The following is a 13,468-nucleotide window of genomic DNA, read 5'->3' on the forward strand; positions in this document are numbered from 1 at the left end:
ATACAAACTAAATTTCCAAGTGCAGATTTACTGGGAAGAAAGGAAAGATATTTTTATATTTCTGAACATATGACAACATAGCAGCAACACATAAAGTCTCTTAATAGCAAAGAAAAACTATGCTACTGAAAATTTCCATGGAAATACTTAAAAATTTACAATGAATTATGAAAAATGTTGGTAACAATGATTAAACAGAAAGATAATATCCAATGCCACACCAAAACACTCCTTAGAAATTGTGTAGATTTCTGCATTATTTTAGCATTGGGAAAAACAAAATTTATGTGAATATGAGGTATAAATAGGGTATTCTGGGCTTAAGTTTTGCATGGCTATTAGAGCACAGAGCTATTCTACATTTCAGAACATTCAAAGGTTCACTTATTGTATTTAATACTGTCCGTATTAGGTTCAGGCATGTTTAAAATGTAAACAGCTGTGAGGGCTATATCATTTGAAGTTGTCATAAAAGCTATTAAAAGCTAAAGTTTCATCTACATTAAATCCACCACAAACTTCAAGCTTAAAATATACTTATAAAAACCTGAGGGGATAGTAGCCAATTTCAATGCAAGAGAGAAAATCAAAGGATGAACCACTCAATCCATTTTTAAGTCACTTATTGGTAGTCCAAAGTGACTATTTTATATACCATTGGCAGTTTTATTTACACAATGTTTTTCTATATTTATGGATAATTTTGTGATGCCTCTTGAACATTACCACATTTGTGATGATCAGCATATACAATTTGTATTTTTTTCCTGATGAGAAATATTCTGATATATTCACTTATCAATTTTTTTGGATGAACTGAACTGAAATCAGCTCAAATACAGAGGTGTTTGGGTTAACTTTAGCACATTTGCAAAACTGTTACTCTTGCAACTTATTAAAAATGAAATAAAACTAATATGCAAGTATTGATTACTCATATATTTTCAGAAATCAAAATAAAATTTTATTTTAGAGAATAAGAACTTATAATAAGGCTCATTAGCATTCTTTTCAAAGAATAATAGTGCCCTTAGAACACAGAATTAAATTAAAATATCTATCTTATGGGCAGGAAGGAAGAGAGAGTGGATAAAAGGCAAAAAGGAGAAGGTAACAAAGAAAGAAGGGAGGAACTCATATTTTTATTCTACATAAGGAGGAAATTATTAGACACAGACCAGTTTTAAACAAAATTCAATAAAGTGATCTAGGACCTCAAATTTAAAAATATATATAAGAATGGAAAATAAGATACGAATTTAGTTGTGATCACAACCACCGTTTGCTAACGGGACTGGAAGGACCTCAGCCCCTCCTGCATACAGCTCCAGCGATTCAAAAAGACCCAGAATGCTTTTGGTTACAGCTGGATTTTTCTAGTTGTCACCTGGCATTCCAGACACAAATGGCTACTGATGCAGCTACCTTTGCATTCTCTCTATTCAGCAACCTCTCTAGAAAATAGAGACATTCTCCCTGCACTCTGGGCTGAAACCCATGTAAATTTTTCCTAAATCCTCTCCACAAATCTCCTTTCGCATGCAAATCCATAAATCATCATAATACTGACAAAGAATTTAACCAACACATGAAACTAATACTCATTCTCTTGAAAGCTCTGTACAGGTAAAACTCCTCCAACTTCAGGCACCTTTTCAGGGCTCTCGTCAGAGCTTAACCTGCTGAATATCAACACAACCACCCAGTCTTCCGGGATATGCCATTAATCACTCCAACCTGGGTCAGGTGGCTGGACGTGCAGATCACTCCTTCCTCATCCACATTCTAGATAAACATGCTGCTCTGGGGCATGGAACCTCATTTACTCTTATCGCCCTCGCATCTCACAAAACAGAACGGAAATAAACAATATACAAAGCAGAAACAAGCAGTACTTACTGAAGATGGCAAACCTGGAGGAACTTTGCGAACTTTCTTTGTCTGTACCTCTGAAAGAAAATGAAGAGGCTGTGAGCTCCCCGCATGCCCCTTTTCCTAACTAAAGCAGATTAAACCACGAAGCCATTTAGATTAGACCGGATTTTCTTAAATCGTTACTTTACCAAAATGTCGGTACCACGTTCATCTTTTATTCTGACAGAAATCAATTTCTGCCTTTTTCACTTTTTAATGCCGTCATTGTTTCTTAAAAGGGCAGCCAAGACAACACAAGAAATGAGCGTTACACCAAAACGGTTCTCCTGCTACTTACAAGTTGTTAGCATACCCACCCAATGTCCTACTGAGGGGGAGTCATGAGCCTGACAACTGAGCAAAATTTTATGTTTTTTGGGTTTTTTTTCTCTTTGTGGGGAGTGAGGGTAGGATGAGATGGTATTAAAAAAGGAAGAAAGAAAGAAAAAGACTACTAATAGTCACTCAGGCGTCAGACAGAGGAATACCTACCCATGGCACTACTGTGAAGAGGCCTCCTTCGGGGGTTATTGCTAGAATACGGATAATACTGGGAACCAGGTTTGGTGGGCGAAAGGGTTCCTGGGTTGCCCATATCCATGTCACCTCCAAGGAGACTCTGCTAAAAGGTTAAAAAAGGGAAAACAAACATTATCAGGTTAATTTTTCACATTCACCACCCCCCAACTGATTGTTAGTACTTAAACCAACATAATAAAGAAAACAGCATCTGCTAAGCTGAAACAATTAAAACACAACGAAACTAAAAGAAAAAGAAAAGCGGTCTCAGAAGCTAGCATAAACTATGTGAATTTTTTAATACTCTACTTTGGAGAGGGAGGTAGAAGGTGATTCCCTTTAAAGCAATCTTTTAATCTTTTAAGACGACTAACTAACGTTTTAATTTTATAGGAAAAGGGCACTTATGTAAGACTAATGTTTTCTTTATCTAGACTTAGGCTCATATCTGGGAACTATTCACGCCCTTCCTTAACAAGAACCAAGAAGACTTTGATTTTTCGAACGCACAGGACTTGCCGGGCGGCTCCCGTTGGGGGTGAATGTAGGGGCTCCCGTCTCTGCCTTTGCACTGGTATGGCCTGACCCTCCACACATTCACACGCCACCCACGGAACAGAAAATGCCAGCTGAACCAGGAGGAAATTCAGACCTTCACACTAACTTCCAAAATTATAGAAATAGTAGGCATTCGAAGCTAACAGGAACAAATTAAAAGACTTTAGAATGCCCTCTTGAGGACTATCGGAGGCTGAAACACATCCCCACAGATTAAACATTTATCTGAACACTGGAAAACTTTCACAAATATCATTAACTGATCACAGTGTGACAAATTACTACACCTTCGAAAATGATGACATATGAAAGATTATATAATAATATTACATTTTCTAAAAAATGCATAGAAACTTACCCATAACATATAAATCGCCTGATTATACTCTGCATTGAACACATTGTTCTTTTAATTATTCTGATATGCAAGAAAACTAGTGTAGATACTACCATTTATATTAAGAACAAATTTACTATTTAATAAAGAAATTTTAAAATTAAGTACTAAAAATCTAACTTTATCGTTACTTGTAATCAACTTTTACTGACTGAACTAATTACTGTCCTTGATAAAGTACAGAATGTGTTTTCCCTAATCTAAATTCTAATCACCATGTCACTCACAACAGACTTAGGGATGCTTCACTAACACACTATTCACATGCAAAATACTCTAAATAGGCCAATTATGACTCTGCCCCTGTTCCCTGGTTAACCCGCTGAGAACTGAAAAATTTCACAAGGCAGTCACCAACTAAAACAAAGGGTCCTTGTTTTAAATTAAGACAGTCTTTTTGATTCCTAAATAGCTCAACAAAGTGGCATGTCTTCTAGTGAAAGCAGTTGGTCAAATATGACCCATAAGCTGGAAAATCAAAAATTCAAGCCTCCCCTTTCCACTGCCATATAGCTAAATATCATAAAGAGAACCTCTCCATTTTAAGGGATTTTTTTCAGTGCTGGATGAGTAATCTATAAAGGACTAATCAGTTACTGACAAGCTTGCCTTTGCTGATTCCAGTTTAAGACTTTTCGAAGAGATACATAATACACCTTAGTTTAAAATAAAACTTCAAGGATGAGATTTTAAGTTGGAAGTACATTTTGAGTAATAAACTCACTGCAAGTATCTTAATATTTACCACATAAACACCTAATAAAAACCAGATTATTTACCAGAAAAAAATCTGACATCTGCATGCTCAACTATTGCCTCTTCTGAATTTAGGATATCAAAATGCCATACAATGACAAACTAAAATACAGAGCTCTTTATAATAAAAGTTTTCTACAAGTCAGAAATCCAACAGCGGAACATCAAGTGATTTCTTTGTCATTTTAGGACTGGCATTCCAACATTTTAGAATCTCAACTCAAAATTTCACTCTTGGTAAATCTTATTAACAAAGTCTGTATTTATTTAAGTCCAAATGCATATCCCAGATTTCTTTGAAATTTCCATCAATAAAACTGAACAATTTAAAATCACAACCTCGTTCTAGTTTGGTAAATCTACAAATGAGTCTTCATTTCATTGGAAACAGGAGTTTGAAAATGATACAATTGATAATTTTTTTTGGTATCTTATTTTTTAAGGAAATGTATTGGGGTAACATTGGTTAATGACACTATATAAATTTCCGGTGTACAACTTTATACTGTGCTATCTGTATATCCATTGTGTGCTCACCATCTGTTTGACCCCTTTTTCCCTCTGTGTCCTCCCCTACTGCCCTTCGTCTGTTGGTAACCGTGGATGACTTAGTATTGGAGATAGGTAATACCCTCTTCATTTTCCTTTTTCTAAAATGATATAAAACATTTAGAAAAGGGCTGAGCAAATATGTTGAAATCTTTATTTGTCTTTTTAAGGAGCTTAACCATTGATTTATTTTGTTGGTCCTGGTGGCAAAGGTTTTCACTCCCAAGAAAGTAGATAGATGTAGTCAATAGGTCACACTAAAAACGAACAAGGTTGTTATACCGTACTTTAGCAGCATTCACCATAGAGCTGTGAAAAATATAAAATGGTAACTAGAAGAGAGCTAACTGCCTGTGGCTGACCTTATTGTTGTTAATTTAAAATAAAATCATTTCATGGGCCAGTTGCAAATAAATCATGCATACAACTCTCGCATGTACAGCCAGCCACATGAACTACGTTAGAGTGACTTAGTACTAAGACCAGACAGCGCTTACAAACATTTAGTGGCTTGTGCTAATCTTTCTTTTTTTTTTTTTACAAAGCACATTCCTGTTTCTATCTTTTTAGACCTGTTTGTTCCTTTTTATTTTTCACTCAGACAATGGAATCATTCTTCTAATGCAACAAAAATAAGCATTTCCTCACACTTAAGGGGGCCCTAACCACCCCACCCCCCCGGGAAAATTAAGATAAAAAATATGTGTTGTTATTGTAGAGTATACTTGTGAAATGAACAATGACCATTTACTATTGTTTGGCCTTTATGTCACACACTTAACTCTCTGTAGCAATAAGATAAAAAATTTTCCAGCAGCTGAAAAACCTGAGTTTATGAATTTTAAAAAGTTAATGGCATTCAATTTAATAAGCTAAATTAAATATTGCATAAAGTGGATAAGGAATTCATTTATCTATGAATTTACCTACACAAATATATACATATGTATGTATATAAAGACACATTTATGGTTAATAAAAGTTAAGTTTGAAAGCTAAAGTATACTTTTAAAACGGGCACATTCTCGTTTGCCTTAAATAGGATTACAAAGGTTTTAGGTTTCTGACATTGTGCAAGCTCATGCTCTGCGGTTATGCTGGGTCCCAGTAGAAAGCTGCCCGCATCTGCCAGGAAACACTGGAAGCAAGATGTGGCATCTTGAAGAGCTAACCTGTAAATCTTAAACCCATAGTTTAGCATTTTGTTTAACTGTCTGAAATGTGATGAGACGAGCCCTTCCCCTTGTTCAGTCCTTATTTTCTTGAAAGACAATTTTAAGACTCAAAATACCCTAACCAAAGAACAAAATAGGCTGACTTTGTCGATCAGGTTTAAATATTTTGGGGTCCACCCCCTGCAGCCAATTCTTCAGCAGAGCCAGTCCCAACACAGCCACTGACATGCCAAGTGCAGCATTCTGTGAGGGTCCCTTTCAATTAAAATTTTTGTTGCTTTTACATCAGATCTGGGTTTCAGACTGCCTTTCGAACACATTCTCAACCTGGCCCCCATTTCTTTTGGGGGAAGCTTTTTAACATCCTTGATCAACCACTGAACTCTCTGCTTATGCAACCGAGAATGCAAACCATGAATTAAACTTGAGTAACAGAAAAGCAGCATATATCTCAAATTAGATTTATAACTGAATGGTAATCAAAAATAGAACTAACTGCTTCAAGCTTAATTTATCAACTTTTTTCTTCTTAAACTAAAATCATCTTTCTGTGAACTATTATTTCATTTCAGTCAGCACTTTAAATGTAATGGGTGGGTGGCACATTTCTAAAAAGGAAGATTATATTTACCCTTAATTATAGATATGAGTGAGATCAGAGTACGATGAATGCTGCTTTTGGGCTTATAATTAATTCATCTAATAGGTGAATGACCCTGAATTTCAGAGTTGAAATCTGGGAGAGGAACAAAAAGAAGTAGAAGAGAAAAAAAAATCTCTGGGGAAAGGCAAATGTGCCCCTGGTTTCTTAGGGCTTTCTCTGATTTTGCGTCACTCCCATTACGTTGTGATCCGATATCAGACACAACATCTTGGGGGGATGTTATAGAACAGAGAAAAGCAGTCTCAGATGAAACCAGATTAAGCTCCTTTTCTGAACTATTGCCAAATGCTTGTGAGTCTAATTCATGTTTGGGTATTCTAGTACTCACACAGCTGCAATTCCATTCTTTCATCACAAACCTAAGTGATGTATAGTGGCTTTGTATGGCGAACTGACTCTCTAAAGCCAGGAATTTTGGTAAGCTTTACGTGAATATGGAAAGAAAATTCTGAACCACAATAAAACTTACGAATACTGGATATATGTACAGGTACCTAATCGACTTCACAGTGCTGAGTGCAAAATACATGCTGAGAAACATTACAAATTAGATTTATTGAAAACACTTTTAAAATCACAACTGAGGTCATTTCTACAGAGTTCATTCTGCACAGAATTGGGTTTTGAAAGACACTGCTGAATAAGATTCCTAACAGCCACAGGGAAGTTTTTGCAAATCCCTATCGAATAGCTGCTGCTGAATTTGCCATTTTGACCACAGAAGGGCCATTGCTGACTTTCTATAGTAGCAGGAGGGGACGGTCATTTTGCTGCGGTTGGCACTTACTCTGCAACATAGAATATATCTTGCACCAAAGGGCAATGAAGAACACAATATTTCCACCTGTCCACTTTTTAACTTCAGAGCTCAAAACTGAAGGTCAGCCTTTGGACAGCTTTTACTCCTGAGCCTGAAGGTCCTGGAATGTGCCTTTTTGGTGTATTTTGATTTCTGTCTTATGCTTGGTTTCAACAAAAGAGAACTCAGGATATTTAGGAAGAAAAGATGGCAGGGTAACTTTCATAATCAGGGGCTTCACAGATTGCTACTGTGCTGTAGAGAAGGGCAGAGTATTAAAATTATCATGTCGCAAAAACGTTCTTTTAAGGGCTTTCGGTCAGCGTTTTCCATTTCTACTGTAAACGTGAACTGCACATTGTAACCAGTCAGAAGTAGAATCTCAACCTCCTAAGGAAAAAGGGAGGGTACGAGTTGGACACATCAGCTGGAGCCCTAGCTCAGAGGCACACAAGCAATATGACTGGGGGTTAGTTCTGCAACTGCTTTCAACCATATTCCCCTCCTCTGTATAAAGGGAATAATGAAAGCCCTATCACAGTGTTACCAGCAGCAGATGAGACAACATATGTAAAATGTCCAGCAGAGCTGGTGTCTAGCCCATAGTTACCCTCCTTCCCCGGTCCCTCCAATTCACAGTCCCATATTACAATCCATTGATGATTGTATAAAAGATTCCTCAAGAGTTGTGAATGGCTGTCAGTCAGATACTCTATTCCACTTTCAGTGGAGAAGTATACATTGAGATAATAATTTTGAAAAGTCACCATAAAAAAACTGGAAAAGAGTATGAGGGTCTACATAAACAGTGATGACACAGCCTCATGGCCTAGAGCTACGCTGGCAACAAGAAATGGGCAGTTTTGTTCCATATTTAACAAAGAAACTGGCCAACAATCAATCTCAATAATTTCAGCTTAAGTGGCCATTTTCCTGGAACTGCCACAAGGGTTACTTCAATGGCTCATTTAATTTTGCTTTTGCAAGGATGAGCAAACTGTGACTGTTAATTCAACTATACATGAGAACAAAACTAGTCACACTAGGTATGCAAAAATAACAAAAGTATTTGATAGAATTTTATCAATCATGTGATGCTAAATAAATTCAAATTCTTAATACTGGATTAGCCATTGATAAATGACTTCAAATTGGTTCAATTTTGTTTCTCCCTTGCAAGGCTAATTGTAGACATTTAATAAATATTATGTGATATATATCATGCTATTAAAAAAAAATATTTATTCTCCCGTAATGTTACCAAAAAATAAATGAATGCACTTAATAGTTTTGGTTGGAAATTTGCATAACTCCCAAAGAATTCAATTGACCTTGTACAAAATTATTTTAGTAGTGATTATATTTCACCAAACATTCAAATATATTGTCTTTTGCTATAAATAAACACAATACCTTATATTTAAATGTCATAATGTGATTCAAAGGTTACCATAGTAACTATTATTTAATGTATAACAGTAATAATCAAGTAAAAACTCATGCATTTTAGTATAGAAATTACAGCTGCCCGAAAGTTGGCAAGATTTATGCATTCACCTATCTGACTACCTCTCAAATTAAAAAAAAAACAAAAAACATTATGTATCGTGTACAATAAAGTGAGGAGGTCTTTCCATAGTTTCTGAATAACCATTGTGGAATCCCAAGTCATCTATTACATATTAAAAAGAGGATTACATTTATTAGTGAGAAGAAAGACAGCAAAAAGAAAACACAAAAGCAATCAGTAACCTACAATAAAAGTGGATTTGAAGAAATCTTATATAAACAATACAGAATTTAAGATAACTAACTTCTTTTCAGATTATGTCCCTTCTCGGGGCAGGAAGTTTATTTAATGTATAATTTGATAAGTATGCTATAATCACTACTTGCCTAAAACTGTTTCTCTTCAGCAATTTTGTTCCACAGTAAAAATAGAACAATTTGAATAAGGCCTGTTAACATATGAGGGAATTAATGCCACTTATCCTATAAATATAAACATGTGGCTATAAGAAATGTGCTGAAAAGTATATTTGGCCAGGTTGCTATTTTTGTAAAATAAAGGAATATCACACTGTCACATGTCAGTCTTCTTCATATTGAGTGGGGAAGGTTCCATTTCAAGGTTGTTGTAAATGCCTTCCCCTCTGAGCAAAGGTCTATAAAAACCATTTTCACGTACGGTAGAGGCTGTTCTCCTGGAGGATAGGGACGGGGGTCTCATTTACACTGCTTACCCAGCACCTGGCATAGGTGCCGGATTAAGTCTAATGGCCAACTCTATAAGATTTCGTAAAATAAAGTATCCCGACAACTATTGGAACTTGTAAATAAGGTGACAAGCGTACCACATGACACGAGAAGGCTTAGGTTATCTGGAGAAGCAGAAATTGCATAAGGAAATCTTCAAATCATTGTGAAATTATTTATGTCCTGACTATCCTTCCAGGCCTCCTGCTCTAAGTGGGTCTGCTTTCAATGAGCATTAACAGTTTACCCACCAAAGTTCTCTTTCCTACATACGTGGCTTATCAAGAAATGTGGCATAAAGGCCAAACTAGTTTAAATACTAATTAAGAGAGGAAATAACTTACTCATGTTTTAACTCCCTATTGCCTAGTACGGAGACCCGCCATGGCAAATGCTCACTAAATATTGAAATGAACACAGAAGAACTATTGCTATGGATCAAATGGAGAACTTAGGTAACTATCTTAGAATTTTTTAGCATGAATCTGTTCCATTAGCCATTCCAATTACTGTTGCTCTAATAATAGTAGCTATTACTATTACTAATAGTAGTACTAGTAGTAAGAAGAGAAGGAGGAAGAATGTGAAGAGTAGTGAGAAGGGTAATAGGGATAGTTAGCAGCAGCTATTGTAACTGTATGCTAAGAGCCAGACACAGCTGCTAACAAGGCAGAAGATATGACCCCCCTCCCCCCACTGTACACAAGGGGACATTCAGCGTGGGAACGCTGCCTGGCCAATGCCATGTGGCTGGCAGGCAGCAGAGCCAGGATGGGAATTCACTTAGGCTTGACTTCAAAGCCTGTGCGTCTCCTCTGCCCCACACACTCCCTCCCTCCAGATTTCTTACTCTCCGTTTTTCTTGCCCTCACCCCAACCATTAGGAGGAGTCAATCTCTTTCTCTTTACTTCATCCTCACATCAAAAGCTCATCTGTCAAACTTACTCTGGAGGAGCCTCTAAATCAGCAGAGTCGGATAGGCCTGTGTGTGAGTGCCACTTACCTCTTGGATAACCTTGGAAAATCTGTCTAACCCTTGCCGGCTTCAGGCTTCTTGTTTGGGCAATGTTGGTATAAATTACAGTGACTCATTGTAAGAATTAACTTAGATAATATAATGTACTTATCAAAGTTCCTAGCACTTACTCAGCCTTGATTAATTGTAAGTATTATACACACACACACACACACACACACACACACACACACACATATGAATACAATTATTATATAACATATTGTTGTATAAGTTAGAATGTAACACAGTATATTAGTATATATAAGTATCACATATACTGTACATTATATAAATTTGTAATCGGCCAAGAAGTGTTAGGCCATAAAACAGCATGCCATCTCAGTTGAAATCCCAGGTCTGTGTCTGAACTCTCTCACTGCCACTGCTTCTGTTCTCCACAGCCTCTTGTTAGTCTTCTCTACCCTTGATTGCCATAGTGTGGTCAACTGCCTTCTCTAACGAGGTTCAAATTCTTTTTCTTTCTTTTTATTATTATTATCATTTTGTTGTTGTTATTTCTTTTCCCCTAGTCTGCTCTCATTTTAGTCCTCTCACATTCAGTTCTCTTTCTTAGAGACTTTTCTCTCTATTTCATCTGAAAAAAAATCATCGGTTGTAACATTTCCCGTATTGTATGGCAAGTAAGTGTTTATGCATCTAATTTCTCCCTTCTAGTCTGGAGGTTCCTCAAGAGCAGAAAATGAGCCTCAGTCACTTTTACATTCTTGGCACCTAGCACAGTAGGCCCTGCTACATATCATGTCCTTAATAACTAATTAATCAACTACAGAATATGCTTACGTGATTTCACTGTTTACGGTCATGAAGATAACTTCTCCATCGCTAGCCCGGTAGACATAAAACTCCTACACCTATACATTAAGTCTGGTCCTTTGCTTTCCTCCTATGCCTCTGGACTGGCTTTTAAAATCATTTCCCATCAAAACTAAAATTTGATCCTCACCATGTCAAAGACTCAACACATCTTTCCCCAAAACTTCTACGGCTTCCTGATTATTCTCTAAGCTTTTAAAATATATTTGAGGAGTCAGCATTTGTAAATTCTGTGTCATCATTTGTAAACACACATGATGTTTTACATTTGTTTTCATCTATGATTGGTTTGGTTGGAAAATGGCTGGACTTCTCTAAATATGTTGCAGTGTCAAACGTTCTTCATTCACCCAGTGAGGCCAGGTTCTAGAGAGAATCTGGGGTAACGCAGGTACCACCCGGAGGAACAGATTCAGGGATACCACACATCCCCAGAAGAAAAGACACAGCAGGAAAGAGGAACAAAGGCAGTGACAAAAAGAGGGATGGAGTGTGGAAAGTTTTGAAGAGAGAGGTTAGTACTCTGGGGAACACAGCACATAAAACTGGCTAGAAGAAATTAAAAGAGCTGGCTGAGAAATTACTCTCCTTAGTAAGTAACAAGAAGTCTTAACTTGATATTTAGCACTGGAATTCTAATTTCTTAATTATGGATAATGGGCTGGGTCAGACAGGATGAAAAGATAGTGGACTTAAGGCCCCACAAATGGCCACAGTAGACTAGAGATAGAAATAAGGTAAGGCACCAACAAGAACTGAGCTTCAAATACAATACAAATTTTTGATATATTTCTTCATAGGAATTTATATGGCCTAAACTTTCTTTAGTCTATTCATGTTCCAATTTGTATGAACTCTTCTGACTGGGCTAACGTTTCCAGAATGCCACCACTAAGAACAATATTCTAAGACAGAGGTCATCAAGTGTTTTCTTAAAGGGTCAGATAGTAAATCGTCATTTCCAGCCTGAAGGTCCCTATTGCAACTACTCAGCTCTGCTGTTGCAGTACTAAATCAGCCAGGTAGAAATGGAAATGGAAATGAACAGGTGAGGCAGTGTTCCAACAAAACTTTATCTATAAAAATAGTCTGTGGGCCAGATTGCAGCCATAGTTTGCTGACCTCTTTTCTAAGATGAAGGTATAGTGTTTTTATAGGACACATCCTCAAAGTTCAATTATTCTGCCATGGTAGAAATACCACAAAATTTTATGGAAGCCACCCGCACTCCTGACTCTCCCCTTCACCTCAGCCCCACTCTGAATCTTCATATACTGCTGTCAGGATTTAACTTTCTAGAGCCCAGAGCTGCTCCTTTTCTTTCAGCAGAAAAACCTTTAGAGCTTGCAAATACTCGCACAGCTCAACCCACTCCAGACAATTTCGCTCCATCCGTCCTTCTGGCCTCTCTTTCTTGTTCCACACATTTGGTCCACTAAGCTGCGCTGAACAGCTATGGCGAGGCAGCCATTGGTCCAGGCACTGGCGATACAGAACCTCCTCATCCGTATCTTCCTCTCAACTTGGCCTAAGTGCAGTGAGAGTCACATGGAACCCCAGACTCCTCTACAGCCTTCTCCTCTCTCCTCATCTCTAGCCACTGCCAGCCTCACAGGTTCAGCCTTCACCTCGGCAGCTTTGCCACTTCAAGCGACCTGTCCCTCTTTTAAAAGTCCATTCAGAACCCGAGAAAATCTTTCCTAGGTAAACTAACCAGACTCCGATCTTTCAGCTTACTCCATATTCACACACATAATATTTTATAAGCAGCCTTCAATCTTTATGAGAAAGATGATATTTGAACAATAAACAACCAACTCACTTTACGGATTTAGAACATGGCTGAAATTTTTAAATTTCGTGAGAGTAATTGTAGAGCATTGATAACCATTTATATTCTATCTTCAAGGATGTAGGACAGGCATATATTTTATTAGTTTTCCCATAATTACTCATTATAAATACATTTCGATATGGAGCATATGACACTAATTATTTGAACTAGTTCACAGGCCAGTTTAACACAAA

The 13,468-nt window shown here is 37.1% G+C and overlaps 1 protein-coding gene across 29 annotated transcripts in view; it reads right to left on the reverse strand.

Annotated features, from left to right (window-relative positions):
- TCF4 (transcription factor 4) overlaps nt 1-13,468 on the reverse strand; it is a 345,979-nt gene that overhangs the window by 127,300 nt on the left and 205,211 nt on the right. For 19 of the 29 annotated variants that reach the window (XM_074339930.2, XM_019722107.3, XM_019722094.3 and 16 more), the window contains 2 exons: nt 2,407-2,536; nt 1,900-1,949 (listed from right to left, as the gene is read on the reverse strand). The exons of 2 other annotated variants lie outside the window; for them this stretch is intronic. In XM_074339930.2, the coding sequence (XP_074196031.1) occupies nt 1,900-1,949; nt 2,407-2,536 (180 nt within the window). The remainder of the gene's footprint in view (nt 1-1,899; nt 1,950-2,406; nt 2,537-13,468) is intronic. 8 more of the 29 variants (XM_088798011.1, XM_074339923.2, XM_074339920.2 and 5 more) reach the window with 1 other exon arrangement.

This window comes from Rhinolophus sinicus, chromosome 4 (genome assembly GCF_057876585.1).
Source record: "Rhinolophus sinicus isolate RSI-liver-muscle chromosome 4, RSI-T2T, whole genome shotgun sequence".
NCBI classification, from domain to species: Eukaryota; Metazoa; Chordata; class Mammalia; order Chiroptera; family Rhinolophidae; genus Rhinolophus; species Rhinolophus sinicus.